The sequence below is a fragment of the Leuresthes tenuis genome, unplaced genomic scaffold, assembly GCF_036924035.1.
Source record: "Leuresthes tenuis unplaced genomic scaffold, fLeuTen1.0.hap1 SCAF_18, whole genome shotgun sequence".
Lineage (NCBI taxonomy): Eukaryota > Metazoa > Chordata > Actinopteri > Atheriniformes > Atherinopsidae > Leuresthes > Leuresthes tenuis.
Window position 1 is genome coordinate 4,373,117 of NW_027325372.1, and position 15,969 is coordinate 4,389,085.

Here is a 15,969-nt window from a genome sequence, read left to right on the forward strand (position 1 = left end):
TACAATGTTATCAATGTCAGGGATTTTCAAAGACTCTGACTGTGGGCCTTTGATTAAGCTGTGGACAATGACAACTTCTCACTACTTTGATAAACTTTGGATATCTAGCTGACTCGGTCAGGACACAGAAAAGGGAGTGCCGGAGAGCCGAACGGAAATGGCGCAAGTCAAAGCTCCAAATTCATTATGAGATTTACAAAGAAAAGCTATGTGTGTTCAACCAGACTTTGCATAGGACAAGGGTTATTTTTCTGAAATCATCAAAACTGCAATAACAACTCTCATGTGCTGTTTGCTAATAATTTCCACAATACAAACTTCTCCTCTGCAGCCAGCTAAACACCTAGAGCTGACAGATTTCACACCTGTTACTGACAAAACAGTCGAAGAGATCATCTGCAGTCTGAGTCCATCGATATGCTGCCTTGATGAGTTGCCCACTAGATTTCGAAAGTCTGTGTTGGTCTCAATCCAGATCTCATGACCGTAGGTGAGAGATGGAACAAAGATTGGCCAGTAAATAAAACAACGGACTTATCTCTCATCCCCAACCCTGCAGAGATGCGACCCTGAGGTTCCTAAACTTGACACCCTCCTCTCCATGACTACGCTCATAAAAGTGGATCCGGTACCGCATACCTCAGCACCCCCACAGAATCCCTCAGGGAACGCGGTCGTAAGCCTTTTTCAAGTCTACAAAAGATATGTAGACTGGATGAAACTCCCACGATCCCCTCTGTAACTTTGCGAGAGTAAACATTTTAGATCACTGTTCCACGATCTTGGAGAAAACCACACTGCTCCTTCTGAATCCGAGGTTCTACAATCAGTCTGAGCTTCCTCTCCAACACCCTGGAGTAAACTTTCCTTGGGAGGCTGAGTAGTTTGACCCCTCTGTACTTGAAACACACTTTAAGTCCCCTTTCTTGAACATAGGAACCATTACCCCAGAAGAGGTGTGGCAGCCAAGACCGCCCCACCATGTCCAGAGCCTTTAGCATCTCAGGGTGAATCTCGGCCACCCCGGCACTTTGCCACCGGGAAGCATTTTAACAACCTGGGCGACTTCCACCAAGGTGATGGACGAGTCTTCCCCCAAGTTCTCAGACTCTCCCAGAAGACATGCAGGTCAGATTAAGGAGATCCTCAAAGTGCTCCTTCCACCATCCGACAATATCTTCAGTTTAGGTCAGCAGTTCTCCACCCAAGTCAAGCATAACCTGGGAAGGCTCATGCTTTATTTTTCTGAGTCGTCAAATGGTTTGCCAGAAAATAATTGAGGCCAACCAAAAGTCCTTCTCCATAGCCTCTCTCCGAATTCCTCCCACACCCGAGTTTTAGCTTCAGTAACCATGATTGCTGCAGTCCTTTTAGCCACTTGGTACCTGTCAACTGCTTCAGATGACTCCTGTGACAACCAAGCCCTCACTGCTTTCATTGGATACTATGGATGGTTGACCAGTCCATCACAGGGCCACACAACCATACAGAGTCACATTCATGTCTAGGATCAATGATCAAATCACCAATTAACCTAACATGCATGTTTTTGTATGGTGGGAGAAAGCCAGGGTATCGAGAGAGAACCCATGCATACATACATATATACATAGGAAGAATATGTAAACGCCACACAGAAAGGCCCCATATGGGATTTGAACCAGGAACCCTTGCTGTGAGGTGACAGTGCTAACCACCACACCACCGTGCAGCATGCAAAACTGTGTATTTCTAACAACACATGGCATAAAACAAATGTAAAAAAAACCTTACCTGTGCTTGTTCTGATGGATCTCAGAGTTGTATTTGAGACTGATAAGAAAAGTCCTCATCTGGCGTGACCTCATAGAAAAAGGGATACGGTATGGAGGAGTCTGACTGACCTTGTTGTGTTCGTTTAGATATCATTAGCTATACTAATATTTCTGGACTGACCTGCCTGCAGTCCAGACCTTTAACCAACTGAAAACATTTAAAATACAACAAAGAAGGCCCAGGTATGCTGAGCAGCTAGAATCCTATATCAGACAAGAATGGGACAACATTCCTCTCCCAGAGGTCCAACAGCTGGATTCCTCAGTTCCAGATGTTTACAAACTGATGTTAAGAGGGGGTGCTACATAATGGGAAACATGGATTTTTTTAGATGTGTTGCTGCCATCAAATTCAAGATAAGCAAAAGCTCAAAAAGATTTTTGATTAAATAGTAAAAAACCTCTCACTTTAATACGTTTCTATTGTGAATATGATATTAATTTATGATATTTGCAAATATTTACATTATGTTTTTTAATATATTTCACACGGCAACCTAATTTTTTTTAATTGGGGTTTAACATTTTATGAGTAAAAACACATTTTATACTAAGCTAAGCATACTGCACTATTTTGTATATCATTCCTGATGCAGGACATGCTTTTTTTTTACAGTTCATAATGTTTTATCTGATTCTCATACCAAGGCAGAGCTTGCTTTACTCTTTAAAATGAGAAAAAACACATGTTAAGTAAACTAGTGTTATGCTCAACGATCTAAGAAACATGAAATGTGTTCATGATCATCACTTCTGTCTAAAAAGCATACCTACAATATTTATTAATTAATGAGATTTTTCTGTCTTGTCTGCCAAAATATTCAACATCCTTATTCTGGTTCAGAATTAATAACCACAACAATGGATCACAGAAGAGACTCTCATACAAAATGGGAACTGGAAAGATTGGCCTCCAGCACTATCCAACCTTGTACAGTAGCATGGCATGAGACAATAATTAAAGTGAAACTGACTCCATATTGTCCTCAGGATCAATGCTTTTATTTTTACAGAAAAAATACAGCAAATGTCCAACACATGCTACAGTTTTTGTTAACATTAAAATAACTAAAATGCTTTATTATTGTGAGCTCACTGGACCGTAGATTGCAGTGATTTTATGTGTTGGTGGTACTTAGAACATTCCCTCTCTGTATCGGTGGATCAACTCTGACACGTCATCCCGACACACCTTTATCCAGCCATCCTCCCGCATGTGGTACACTAGACAAACACAAAAACAGAAAATCCCAAGAACACGGATGAGCGAAGACATATCCACATGGAGACAAAACAAACACATGTAACACACAAAACTCACCATTACCAGTTTCACACTAAATTTTTTTGTATTTTGTAATTGGATATAGAAATTCAACCCTTCTCTCCAGGATTGCTGGAATAGTAGCATTCCAACAGTCCAATATTCTCCACTTTTGTCCATAAATATTTATGTTTATTTAAGTAGCTCAATACTCATTACCATGTCCAGGACCCCCAACAACTAACACAGATGACACAATGTCAGGTTTTTGAGGACCAGGATGTTGGGACCAATGGATACTTTATAACAAAACGTCCCAGCCCCATTACAAAGCCCTGATAACCTTAACACAAGGGCAGCTGACCTCAGATGGAAGATTACGGATTATCTGGACACTAGGAGTCTGCACGGCGCTTTGCCAAGGCTAAGAGATTTAAGAGATGTGCTGTATTCACTTCTTATGCTACAAGAAGTGAATACAGCACTAATACTATACCTACTGGGAACATCACATGACTAACAAAGTGCTGATAGCTGGCTAACCTTCCCCTACGTTGCCTTGATCTTTGCCTCCAACTTTCTTCTCCATGGGGATTTTACCCCTTATTGGTCCTGTGTTACTCATCTCATACCCATCTTCAGGATCCCTGCAGCTGTGGTGTACATCAGCTTACTGGTCTCTGTGATGATCTATGTCTTGCTGCATTCATATCTTCGAGCAGACATATATGTTTTGTAAGGTTTGCTACATGTGTCTCTGTGCTTTGTCTCGCTTTGTGCTACATTTGATGCTTGTATGATTTGTTGCATAAAATACTACATTGAAAGAAATTATGTATATCACCTTTGCTTTTATTGTTTTCATGTGTTGTCTGTGCTGATTGTGTTTTCTCATGTTTCTATCAATATTTTTTTTATTTTTTATTTTTACTATATTTGTGTATTGTGTCTTTCAATATAAAGTTAATTGAGGTTGTGTTTAATGCCATATAGTTTAGAATTTTAGCAAAACAATAACTTTATAATAATGCTTCTGATGTTTGGCTGTGGTGTTTGTGTGGTTTCTGGGTCTTAGGCAGGGTTGAACAGGTTTTCTGGGAAGCCCAGGGTGGGGTCTGGTTGGCTCCTGCTGTAACACCTGTTCCTCACCTGCCCTAATCAAGACACCTTGTTAAGGATCTGCAGGAGCAACTAGTCTTCGCCAGATTGTCTCACTGCTACAGTGGTAATTTGGTCGACTTCTGTGCTTCATGTTTAAAACCTTCCTACATGTATTTACTCTGTTCTCAGTGCTGCTCCCTTTATTGCTCACCTCACTCTGGTTTTGCTAGATCTAGCACTCTCATGTGGATTCCAAGCCGCCTACCTACTCACTAACCTACCCGTTTACCCCACTGTTGACTCAGTACTACTGCACCATAGCCAGCAGCCTTCCCCTTCCACTCTGGAACACAACCTGGACTCAGTAAGGAGAAATCCACAATCTTTCCTGGATAGATCTCTCTCTGATCATCATTAACCATCTTCCTCTCCTCTCAGAGTCACCCATTCCCCTAGATCTGCTCACTGCTACACCTCCCTTTAAATAAACCTAGTCTTTTACTCAAATCTCTCTGTGTATGCGTCTTCTCTTGGGTCCAATTTGGGTCAGTTACAGTATTACTTTAAAACTACAACAAATACGGGCAATAAACGCTCTTTTGAGTATGTACTCACTGTTGACTACCCCTCCGGAGTAGGCATCCCTATGAGTTGCATGAGTAATGCCCCGACGACCGAGTTCATACGCCTCTTCTACTGTCATATCTTCTTTGTAACCACTGTCCACCACTCCGTAGGCGTAGCTGTTGCCACAGCCAGTAGAGAACATATGGCCAGACAGACGTGTTCCGTTATCATCCACATAGTACAAACCAGGACCCTGATGAGAACATATGTTTATCAGTCATAATCTTAATTCCAATGACAGAACAAATCTGAACAGTGAGTTATTTCATAGAAGATATCAAAATAGCTTTAAAGCATTTCACAATGTGTTTTTCATTCACTCATTGAAATAGCAATTTACCTGTTTGTCCCATCCACAGATCATGCTTCCCATGGAAAGGCCCATTCCTCTGTAGCCCAACATCATATTTGACAGCAGCTTAGACGCAGCAGCCACAGAGATTCTGTGGTTGTTTCTCAGCCTGTACAGCCTTCATAAAATAGTAATAACAGACAGCTATAATAAGCAAATCAGGCAATCATCTAGCAAGTCAAAATAGAATGGCTGTATCGATGTTGATGAGGTTTTGGCACAATACCTTAAAATACTATTAAAGAATGTTTAGAACAATTGTTGTGTGTTTTAATATATATATATATATATATATATATTTGTTTAAAGTATATCCTTTGGTAAGCTAAACTCTTTAAACAATTAATCCTCTATGAACTTACACAATTGGACTTGACATTTTGTAGTATGTTTGATTTAGAATAATAAATAAAAACACTGATTAATCACATGGAAACAGTAGATATATCTATATATATAGATATATCTATATATAACATATTAATATCCAGAAAGCTGTTTTCAGGTGTTCGAGACAACAAACAAATGATCAGAACCTGCTTGGGTAGTGACAGGTGGAACTTGTCTTATTTAAATGTATGACATCTATGAATGGTGCCGGATGTATAAACATTGTGTGTGGACAAAAACACATTTAATCCCACACACTTACTTATAACTATTCTTGCTGATATTTTAAAAAGAAGCATGTGTGGGAAAATTAGTTACAAATACTTCAGACTATGTGGAGTAAGTTACACTTAATGTGGTGAAGTGAAGTGAGAAAAGTAAGAGTGAATTCACATTAAACTAAATATAATCTTGCAGTTTATACACATGCACAAAGTGGAAGGAATGCACGTGCACATTTTTGTGTCTGTGCAAATATAAATCATGGATACATGCTGCTGAAATGGGTTTCCTTGCAACTTCATGTGCTCTAGATGAATCAAAGCTGTTCGACCACAGAAATAATAGACATGTGCCGGCCGAAGACATCTTTTAAAGCTGTGTAGCACAGTGTTGGAAGTGGTGTGGTTTGGGGTTGCTTTACTATGTCACTGTCCAGGCAGCTGGCCATCATTGATTCAGTTTTGAATTCTGCAGAGTGGTGGGTCATAAAGTGTAAAGAATCATGCCTCTGTTACATTGTTAGACAGGATGCTGCAACTAAAATAGCACATTTCCCATATCAGTATCATTACTAAAGAAATTAGCAAATTCACAACAACACAAGAACTGACAGATTAACTCATAGAAGCACCAAGCAATAAAACCTGTTAAATATGACCAACAAGCTTTCCCACAGATTCATATTAGGCTGTTGGGCTTAAATGCACATTCCAACACAGACACACTCAAGGCCACAGTTACATCACTGAATCTCAACATCACTTACATCTCTAGCAATGATCCATACCAAGCAATAGTGACTGTAAATATCCATTAACAAGATCAAACCCAAGATGAGGTCGGTTTATTACGCCACACCGTTTCACTGCGATAGACAACATGGCAGACACACAATAAATAAAAACAGTCTAACTGCTGTTTGACAGATTGTATCCCAACCAATTATTTTTCTGACTGACATTTTTCTATTAATGCTTAGTGCCTAAAACATACTTGATTAACTCAACAAACCCCTTATGTATAGTAAAGACACTTAAAAATCCATGAAACTTATTCAAGATGCTTATTACTTAAAGAGAACATAAAGAGCCATATCAATTCTTTCCTTGACTAAGACAAGGCTGCAAGCTGTGGGGCTAACCACCCGTTCATCACAATGTCCAGATTTTCTTGAAATGTCTTAGAAAAAGGCTTTCCCAGTAAATCTTTAATATATAATCTGCCCATTCTTTACGTATCTAATTTGGTTTCGATGTCACAATGGGATGACAGCCATACGACAAAGTCTGACAAAAGTGTCCAAAAATACTCCAGAAGTAAAGATTTGAGTTGAATTGACACAGTCAAATTTTTTGTCAGGTTTGTGATCAACATAGGCAAAGCAGTTTTTCCACAACTGAGGGTCGGTTCAAAGGTACATGAACCTGGACTAATGTTTTGTCAGTTGTTCAGTGGACACAAGCTGTGCGCATGTGATTGTATTTTTGGCACATAATGGGTATACATACAAATCTACAGAATCAGGCCAGAAACTTGTTGTCAATTACAGATATGCATGTTTATCATGGCTGCCTTGCATTTACTGAATTTATTTTGAGCATGGTTTCCCCTGAAATATACAGGTGACTATGAGGGAATATCCCTATCTTTAATCAAATATACCACACATACCTTTTCCTGACACCAGAGAGGCTGCAACAGAAATTTATTTAATTTTACATCTCTGCTCATCCACCACCAGCATTTAAACTCCTGGAGGTTCCTATCCTATCCCCTTCCTTGGTTCATGTCACTGCTTCACTTAGATGATTCATCACCAAACAAAAATGTTTTGTATTCAACTCTTGTGCATCAAAACATTCTGTGACACATTTTCAATTTATCTCTTGTCATTAAACTTACGTTCTGACGCTTGGACTGTACTTTATTTGTAAGTTTAATCAAATTAGAGTAGATTTAAGCACTTACACTCATTCACAGTGTAGGATAGACAACTGCTTTCATTGAGTGTGAATTTACTGACCCCTTCCTGTTTTAAATCAGACAACTGCTGCACTGCTATATGTGTGTGTGTGTATACATTTCTGTAGATGGAAATAATTGAAATATTAAACAAAGAAATAAACATATAGCAAACCTACAACAATGTCAAACTTGGCATACCTGCATTCTTTGGCCAGCAGCCGCTCCCAGTGTTGACAGTCAGCAGCACTGCCAGACATGGTCCCCAGTAGGTACGAGTTGATCTCTATCACCTTGTTGGCATCCTTTGATGCTGCAGAACAGTAACAAAAGACTCACTCTGTGGCCTCAGTAAGATGTGAGAAAACATGAAAATCAACAGTGTACCTGGTGCTATTTGGGTGTTTAGCAAATTAGTCTTGTCCCAATAAACAGATTTGCTAAGAGATGGCCAAGCCTAAAGCAGCTAATGAAAAACACGACTAATATTTATTGCTTTTTTGTTAAACCAGTAACTTCACAGAAAGGCAGGTTAAAGCTAAGTTGTGGATACTGTTGCAGCAGTTAAACGAAACCAAAAAAAAAAAAACAACTATAAAAATTATTTAATCAATGACATACCTAGCCTGCAGTATATTCTATATGTCATAAATGTCAGTCAAAAAACAGAATTCTATTGACCTTATTTCGTTTCTTTTTTTTCCCTACACCAAAAAGGAGTAAATGTTTTCACCACACTTGCAGTTGAACAGAGGTGGTAAACTGATAAATGATCACTTAACCACTTTCATTGCTAGGAGGCCAAAATAGTAATATTGCGGCCAAGGCCACTGCTCACTGGTACTGTTCATTACAACTTCACCTAAATAAGATATGGACAAATTTCACACTTTTCAAGTGGGCAGTTTTAGGTGGAAAATAATAAATGGTAACAGTTAGCCAGTTGAATTGACACTAGAGGTTATTAATGTGTGGCTTTGTACTTTTGTTGACCTTTCACACATGAATTGATGAAAATATACATATTTGCATACATAAAGTATCTTATTAATCTGCATGTATATAGCTCTTCTTTTTTCTGGGTGATTATTCTCTGAACAGAATCAAATCTACAAGTCATGAATACTACCTAGGTAGTTGCCAGCTGACGCTCTTGAGTCCACAGCCACAATGACACCGTGCCTGAACTTGAAGGCCAGGGTGGTCGTACCGTGGTTAAGGTCAATACACACACCTCCGTCATGGTTGCAGGACTTGAGAAAACTGGAAGGCTGAAACCAGATGAAGCATATCAGAGGGACGCGTGGTGTACTACTGTTTCCAAGTTTTCTTGTATTCAAAAGAAAGCAGTGTGCTTATCTATCTTAACCTAATATTTATTCAGTTGTCATAACGAAAATAAATTAGCTTTCTTTTATTTAGACGGACACGCCACGCTCAAACTAAGAGATATTAAATGACAAGATAATGAGTCAATCCTGACGCTTTATTTTAATATCAGTTATTTGAGAAAAAAAATTAAAGAGATGAAATTAGATACTCACGTCCACACCCAAAGGTACAGCAAATTCGTGGGTGTTCGTATTAAAGGAAAAGTGGTTGGGACGATCAACGATCCGTCCTCCGGGAATAATCTGCCTTCGAAGTTCGGAATAAGGTTTATACTCACTGACTTGGAAAAGCGCCATGATGTGAAAAGCTTCTGACAAAATATGTTGTAAGATATTCAGTGGATTAGCCGTAAAGCCTTAAAAATGAGAAAGCGAGTGGCTAAGCTGACTGATGATTTCCTTGTACGTGACAAAGAAATTGAAAGTGAAAGAGCTTTTAAGAAGTTATTCTTCATATGTGCGATCTTTTTTTCATTGTCATTCAAAATACAAACTCAACAAGCAACATTTCACACGTGTTACCAATTCACTGTTTACCAATCAAACTAATGTTCTGCTGCTTAACAATTTTAAAAATAATTTAAAGAACAAAAAAGAAATAAGCCAATGGGAGAGCTCGAAATTTTTTCGCAATCTGTCTCCATGGGGAAATGCAGGGAATAGGTTTTGGTAAGCATTTACAGACGGATGACATAAACAGTGACATGATACATAATGATATAACCTAAACCTAATCATCATTTTGTTACAGCTGGATGTTTTTTTTACTGTTAATATGAGTAAACGTCTGCTTGTTGGGAGTTGAGATAGTGTGCTAATAAAATAACACATAAACAAAGAGAGAGGGAAAAGGAAACGTGGTTTAACAAATAATTTTATTTAATGTTTTCATCACCAGTCCTAACCAAGATGACACCCAAAAATATCTGAGACTGAATAAATCATATTTGACACCACCAAAAATCAATTAAAAATTAATTGTGTTGGTTGTGTGTTGTAGTTCAGGCTGTATCCATCTGCTGCACAGCTTCTTGTACAACTTCCAGCTTCAAGGGAACTACTTTTTCTGTCAGGACCGGCGTTGTGCCCGGACGATATCTGTATTTCATTGTCCTAACAGAGAGGAGATAGAGGACATTAGTCTTTGAAAGCATAAAACAAACCACTCAAAATTATTATTATTAGTAGTAGTAAAACATCTGGTTTTTTTTCTCTTCTTTTAAAATAAGTCCAGCGATAACATACCTGTTGTCCTTGTACTGGGACTCCTGGTAGGGTCTGATGTAGTCCACTCCTTGTCTGGTGATGACACAGATGTCAATGTTGTTGCCTGAGCCGAGGTCACTCATGATTCCTGCATGGATGGAACCTCGCACCAGCTCCTTCGCCTCCTCCAGCTGGGACAGATAAGAAAAATCAGAAAGTAACAAACAGACACATGAAAAATCAAGGTGAAGTATTCATCAGTTCTGAAATGCAACTGCCATATTTTATGAATGCTTATACATTCTTTCTGTTTTTCTATCTGATAGCAGTCAGAAAGGATTGATGAGCTTTTCGCTAACATTTCATTAGGTAATTAATTTATCTACAATCATGCAACACTGCAATAAACAACTAAAAGATACTCAAAAGGAAGTTTTTTTGTGATAAACTGTAAACAACCTGTAATTATCCCATGTTTGTAGCACAAGTGTCGTACCTCTAGGTCAGGTTTAAATCCATCCTCTAAAATCCCAAGAGCAGCCAGATCACCAGATCCTAAATGTACACAAACGGAAACAGTGGAATAAAGGCATACCTGCAGCCCATTAAATTTATTTGATTTAATGTTAAATTGATATAATTTAACGTTACTTAAATGTTTGACAAAGTCATAATCCCTAACTTGTTAATATTTTGCAGATCATGTTTTGAAGTGATTGATTGTTTATGTGTCATGTCACGTACCCATTGCAAGGTAAGGCACCTTATTAACACTCCCATATGGCCCCACTGTGTACAGGTGGTTCCCAGTACAGTCTACTCCTCCCAGTATGAGATTGGCACCAATTTGTCCGTGATACCTGAGAAGAAAAGACCAAATGTAGGCCTTAAGATTAAGATCAGATTTATTGTCATGTAGATATAGGGAAATACACAAAATTACTCCTCCGCATTTAACCCATCCAGGTTGGCACCTGTTGAACACACGTGCACATGCAGAGAGTCACATGCTCATGGAGACTGATGCCATACACTGGAGCGGTGGGCAGCTATTCACAGCACCCGGGGAGCATGGGGGGTACACTGCCTTACTTGGCCGTGGCAAGGAGATGGATACGTGCCACCCCTCCAGCTGTCAGTTCACCAATCTTTGACTGGCAAGAGTGGGAATCGATATGGCAACCACTGAGCCAGGACTGAGAGGATGACCCACCCTAACCACTGATCCACAGCCACGGCCTGAATAAAACTGTGGATTTCTCAACTTATGATTAGCTCATTCGTCATCACCTTGATATTAATACAGTATGTGTGCTTGGTGCCAACCTGTAAAGCATATCTTGAAGTATGTTGACAGCCATGACGACACGAGGGTTTCTCCCGCTGTTCATAGAGAAGATGGTGAGGTTGGATGACAGGAGGTCTGTGGTTTTCTCTGTGTCTGCTGCTGTTCCTGCTCCACAACAACTGAGGAAACAGAGAGAGGAGACAGAGATGATCTTAACCATTACTCCAGCATCACGGCAGGGAATTCTAAGATGTCCATGAAATCCCTAAATAAAAATCATAATCATAAGTATCTGAAAGGAGCAGTTAATTTGCACCCAATGAAATTATGATAATGATTGGAGGAAATATTATAAAATAATAATAGGACACTGAGAATCCTATTGAACATAGTCGAATACTCATTGTGAATATGTGATATCCTTTTTCTTCAGTGATTATAGTCTAAACTTACTATATATTTGGAGAAATGTAATGGATTTTGGCGCACATCTTATCGGCCACCACTTCACTGGAGGTGGCTCTTGTGTCGGCTCCCAGCACCACCCCATCCTAAAACAATACAGACAAGTCATATCAGTGCCGGGGTCTAGCATTTAGACTATATTTCTATTTTTGTCAGTGGCAGCTCGATAGTTTGAATGCTGATTCACATATAAACTAAACCAGTTAGTTCAGTGGAACTGTCTAGGATGTGATATGCATGAGTGTCCAGTCAACAGCAATATTTTCAAAACAGTGGCACCATAACCTGTAGTTCAATGCAGGAATGGAAGCTCTGAAAATGTAAAACTACATTTAAACTAGGCTGACTGGATGATGGATTTTTTTGATGAGTCACTGCTGTTCTTTATTTTTCATGTGTGTAGTTTAAACCACAGTAGTACTCACCTTAAACACAACCCCAGCTATCGTGGTGCCTGTTTTCAGAGGTTTTGGTGCCTGTCTTGCGTCAAAAAGACCCTCTAACGCAGCATTTCTGGAAAGGAGATGGAAGGGAATTTAGGAATAATGGTTATAAGAATAGCAGCTTCGCCGATAGTACAACTGATTGAGCTGATAAACAGGAAAGAAAAGTTACTTTCACTTTTCATCCCCTTGAAAGGTCAGTTTAACCAACAGTTTAATTTCAATGTTCTCTTAACTAAAGTAATATATGCAGATAAAATCAGAAAGAATGTCATACCTTGCCGTGTTGTCGAAATTAAACCCAGGTGCCGGAGTTTCGTAGACATTTGATAGCGCCATACTGGCTGTGGCTGCGTCTCTGCGCGTCGCGGTGCGCCTGAGGTCGCTGTTCTGAGCGTCAGAACTCTTTCCTCCCTTTCGATTTTGAAAAGAAAATGGAGAAACACTACACGGACTCACAAATCAAAGGAGTCAGTACAGGGGTGAGTAAATGCGGATTAGTTTACTTGTATTTTACCAAGTTATGAAACATAAAGCTTATAACACGTAAAATCATCGACAGTCTGTTTTATGGACAGGTGAACAGTTGTGAATGGCGATCTGAGACTTTGTGAAACGTTGCTGTTTCACGTATTTTATTCTCATTGAATGTTAACACGTGGATTCTGAAATAGCCTTTTCTTCACATTTCTATGAAGAAAAGGTCTGGCAACACTTTCATTTCGCTGGATATGTCTGTGAAAATCATCTCTCCTCAGAACTCTAAGTCCCAGAATTCATAGCTTTAAACTGTCTTCGTGTAGGAAAGGTTGTAGGATACTGTGCAATTAAGAATTCTGCATGTCCCTTTGTCGTAATTGTTTGTAGTTTTATCCTCAGTGTTACAGAATAAAAAATAATAGCCCCTCTAATCCCCAGACCACCATCCTGGCTGCCATCTTTGATGGAGGGGTCGTTATTGGGTCAGATTCCAGGGCTTCAATTGGAGGGTAAGAATGACCTGACGAAACAATTAAATTGCCTGATTCGGTAGATCCATACTCCTTGCTACCTAATAGATCATTTATATAAAATTGTAACTGCACATTTCACAATACAGTACTTTATTATTGCTTTTTATGATTATTTTAACCCCTTGTGTTCTGGCAAACATTCTCTTTTTTAATTTAAAATGTTTTTAGTATTTGTGCCTATGTTCTGCATGGTGGTGCGGTGGTTAGTAAGAGGGTTCCTGGTTTGTATTCCAGTTGGGGCCTTTCTGTATGGAGTTTGCATGTTCCTGGGTACATACAAATCGGCCAAGCCAAATCTATGTATTACCAGGAAACAGTATTTAACGTTGTACAGGTAAATGTAAAGATTCATCATAGAGAAAAAGTACAGTCAGTTTCACCCATTCAGAATATCTAAGCCCGATTTCTGCTACTTCTTAATTACATACTAAATACATACTGAGATGTATTCCATCACTGTAGTTTGCTTAAGTTTGCTTACTCAGGAGAGCTTGCAAAAGGGGGAAACAGAATTGATGAGAGCAATAAACTGTGATACCAAAAAATATTGCTGAACCTATACCAGTTGAATACATGATACTTGCTTACACATTTAAACACAACTGTTTTCATCTATTGTAACATCTATGAACAATAATGATTAAAAAGATAGGTGTAATCCTCTTCCTGCCAATAATCTAACTCTAAATGAGTTCTTTCTGCATCTTGGCTTTGCTCAGAGAATATGTATCCTCTAAGACGATCAACAAGGTGATTCAGGTTCATGATCGGATCTTCTGCTGCATTGCTGGTTCACTTGCGGATGCTCAGGCCGTCACCAAGGCTGCAAAGTTCCACTTGTCCTTCCACAGGTATCCACACTGGACACGTGTAAATGCATGCAGACATGACAACATTTCTCATCACACTTCAACTTGATGTAATAATTTATGAATCCTGCTTTTCTTAGTTATGCTGCAACTAAATTTCCGGATTGACTTTTAGCTCGAGCTGTCTAACATATATACAGTACATACATGTTAATATGACTTTTACAGAGTAAATGAAGAAAGCTTGTCTCTTTCTGCTCTTTTTGATCTCCTGCAGCGTGCAGATGGAGAGCCCTCCTCTGGTGATCGCTGCAGCGTCAGTGCTGAGGGAACTGTGTTATAAAAGCAAAGATGAGCTGCAGGCCGGCTTCATCACAGCAGGCTGGGACAATAAGAAAGGACCACAGGTAGGTAGCAGGTGGTGGTAAGTTCCCCTAGCTGCATATACTTTACTTGCACTGCTGATGTTCTCCATCCTTCTCCAGGTGTATGTCGTATCTCTGGGTGGGATGTTAATCAGTCAGCCTGTTACTATCGGCGGCTCAGGAAGCACCTACATCTACGGCTACGTTGATGCTAAATACAAATCCAACATGACCAAAGAGGAATGCCTCCAGTTTGCCACCAACGGTACTGTTAGATTAGACTTTTGTATCTAAATACAAATAGATTCAGACCTTGTTAGAAGGTTCACATAAAGGTCTGAAAATTATTTAGGTGGAAACAGTTATATTAAACTAAGTGAAATAAGTTATACAAGAAGTTTTTAATTATTATGTAGATGACTAAGTTGTCATCACATGACCTACATATAAAACCTGAATCTGAAATGTGTATTGAGATTTATATTTATGGGAGGACATAAGAAGAAATAATTTTGTGCTTAAAGAGTTCAACTGAAATGTATTTTTATGCACAGTTTAACATGTTGCATTACATTTAGTTTCTGCGTGTTCAACATGATCTATAATGTCTCTCCTTTTTCTCCTGTTTGTCTTCCTCCCTGCCCTTCCTCCCCCTGTCACAGCTCTGGCTCTGGCTATGGGCAGGGACAACGTCAGCGGGGGTGTGGCTCACCTGGTGGTGATCACGGCAAAAGGGGTGGAGCACGTGGTTGTACCTGGTGACAAGCTGCCAAAGTTCCATGATGAATGATCGGCCTCATCTCTTGACTTAGGAATAATTAATAGGAATAATTATAGAATAATTAGTCAGAATTCCTTCGCCACATTTTTTTAAAATTATCATTAGCCTACTTAAACACTGCGTTAATGAGGGCTTTAACACATTTCATACTCAAATAAATTCAGATGCATGAAAAAATCAAGTTATTGGTCTAGTTTTTTTTGCTAATGAAAAACACGTGTGTGAGCTACTGTTAAAACTTTTGAACCTGTGAAGATTATCCTTATTTTTCATAAAAAAAATAATGCTCTGGCCCTTTGTGTTCAAATTACAAATTTAGATTTTTTTTAATGTCATAAAATGTGGGAAGTTTAAATGAATAAAAACAATCCCGATTTTTCTAGAACCTCGTTGTTTCTCCTCTTGTCTTGTTTTACACTTCAAAATATCGTTGTCTTCTATAAATCAAAAACTTCTCTCTGTTCCGGTGTACATTT

General features: G+C 39.0%; 3 protein-coding genes across 3 annotated transcripts; 1 reads left to right on the forward strand and 2 right to left on the reverse strand.

Moving 5' to 3' along the window:
- Positions 1-2,794: 2,794 nt before the first annotated feature.
- psmb8a (proteasome 20S subunit beta 8A) lies at positions 2,795-9,627 on the reverse strand. Its single transcript, XM_072369845.1, has 6 exons — positions 9,277-9,627; positions 8,862-9,003; positions 7,934-8,045; positions 5,147-5,276; positions 4,795-4,999; positions 2,795-3,038 (listed from the first exon to the last, which is right to left on the reverse strand). Exons 1-6 carry the CDS (start codon positions 9,418-9,420, stop codon positions 2,950-2,952), a joined length of 822 nt encoding a protein of 273 aa, XP_072225946.1. The 5' UTR covers positions 9,421-9,627; the 3' UTR covers positions 2,795-2,949.
- A 353-nt stretch (positions 9,628-9,980) lies between these two features.
- Positions 9,981-12,887, reverse strand: psmb13a (proteasome 20S subunit beta 13a). Its single transcript, XM_072369850.1, has 8 exons — positions 12,803-12,887; positions 12,508-12,595; positions 12,071-12,168; positions 11,656-11,796; positions 11,074-11,189; positions 10,826-10,884; positions 10,369-10,520; positions 9,981-10,236 (listed from the first exon to the last, which is right to left on the reverse strand). Exons 1-8 carry the CDS (start codon positions 12,862-12,864, stop codon positions 10,125-10,127), a joined length of 828 nt encoding a protein of 275 aa, XP_072225951.1. The 5' UTR covers positions 12,865-12,887; the 3' UTR covers positions 9,981-10,124.
- A 38-nt stretch (positions 12,888-12,925) lies between these two features.
- On the forward strand, positions 12,926-15,878 carry psmb12 (proteasome 20S subunit beta 12). The gene is made up of 6 exons (XM_072369848.1): positions 12,926-13,007; positions 13,444-13,514; positions 14,258-14,389; positions 14,625-14,754; positions 14,833-14,977; positions 15,375-15,878. The coding sequence occupies exons 1-6, from the start codon at positions 12,960-12,962 to the stop codon at positions 15,500-15,502; spliced, it is 654 nt and encodes a 217-aa protein (XP_072225949.1). The 5' UTR covers positions 12,926-12,959; the 3' UTR covers positions 15,503-15,878.
- The last annotated feature ends 91 nt before the right edge of the window (positions 15,879-15,969 follow it).

Bases quoted from the DNA above. Each gene is read 5' to 3' on its own strand.
- psmb8a (XM_072369845.1), bottom strand. From the start codon at position 9,420: ATGGCGCTTTTCCAAGTCAGTGAGTATAAACCTTATTCCGAACTTCGA. The intron at 9,004-9,276 runs GTGAGTATCTAA...ATCTGGTTTCAG, and splicing joins CTGTACCTTTGGGTGTGGAC to CCTTCCAGTTTTCTCAAGTC. The intron at 5,277-7,933 runs GTATGCCAAGTT...TATTTTATGAAG, and splicing joins CTGCTGGCCAAAGAATGCAG to GCTGTACAGGCTGAGAAACA.
- psmb13a (XM_072369850.1), bottom strand. From the start codon at position 12,864: ATGGCGCTATCAAATGTCTACGAAACTCCGGCACCTGGGTTTAATTTC. The intron at 11,797-12,070 runs GTAAGTTTAGAC...CTGTTTCCTCAG, and splicing joins TACATTTCTCCAAATATATA to TTGTTGTGGAGCAGGAACAG. The intron at 10,885-11,073 runs GTACGTGACATG...GTGTACATTTAG, and splicing joins GGTGCCTTACCTTGCAATGG to GATCTGGTGATCTGGCTGCT.
- psmb12 (XM_072369848.1), top strand. From the start codon at position 12,960: ATGGAGAAACACTACACGGACTCACAAATCAAAGGAGTCAGTACAGGG. The intron at 14,390-14,624 runs GTATCCACACTG...GATCTCCTGCAG, and splicing joins TTCCACTTGTCCTTCCACAG to CGTGCAGATGGAGAGCCCTC. The intron at 14,978-15,374 runs GTACTGTTAGAT...CCCCTGTCACAG, and splicing joins CCTCCAGTTTGCCACCAACG to CTCTGGCTCTGGCTATGGGC.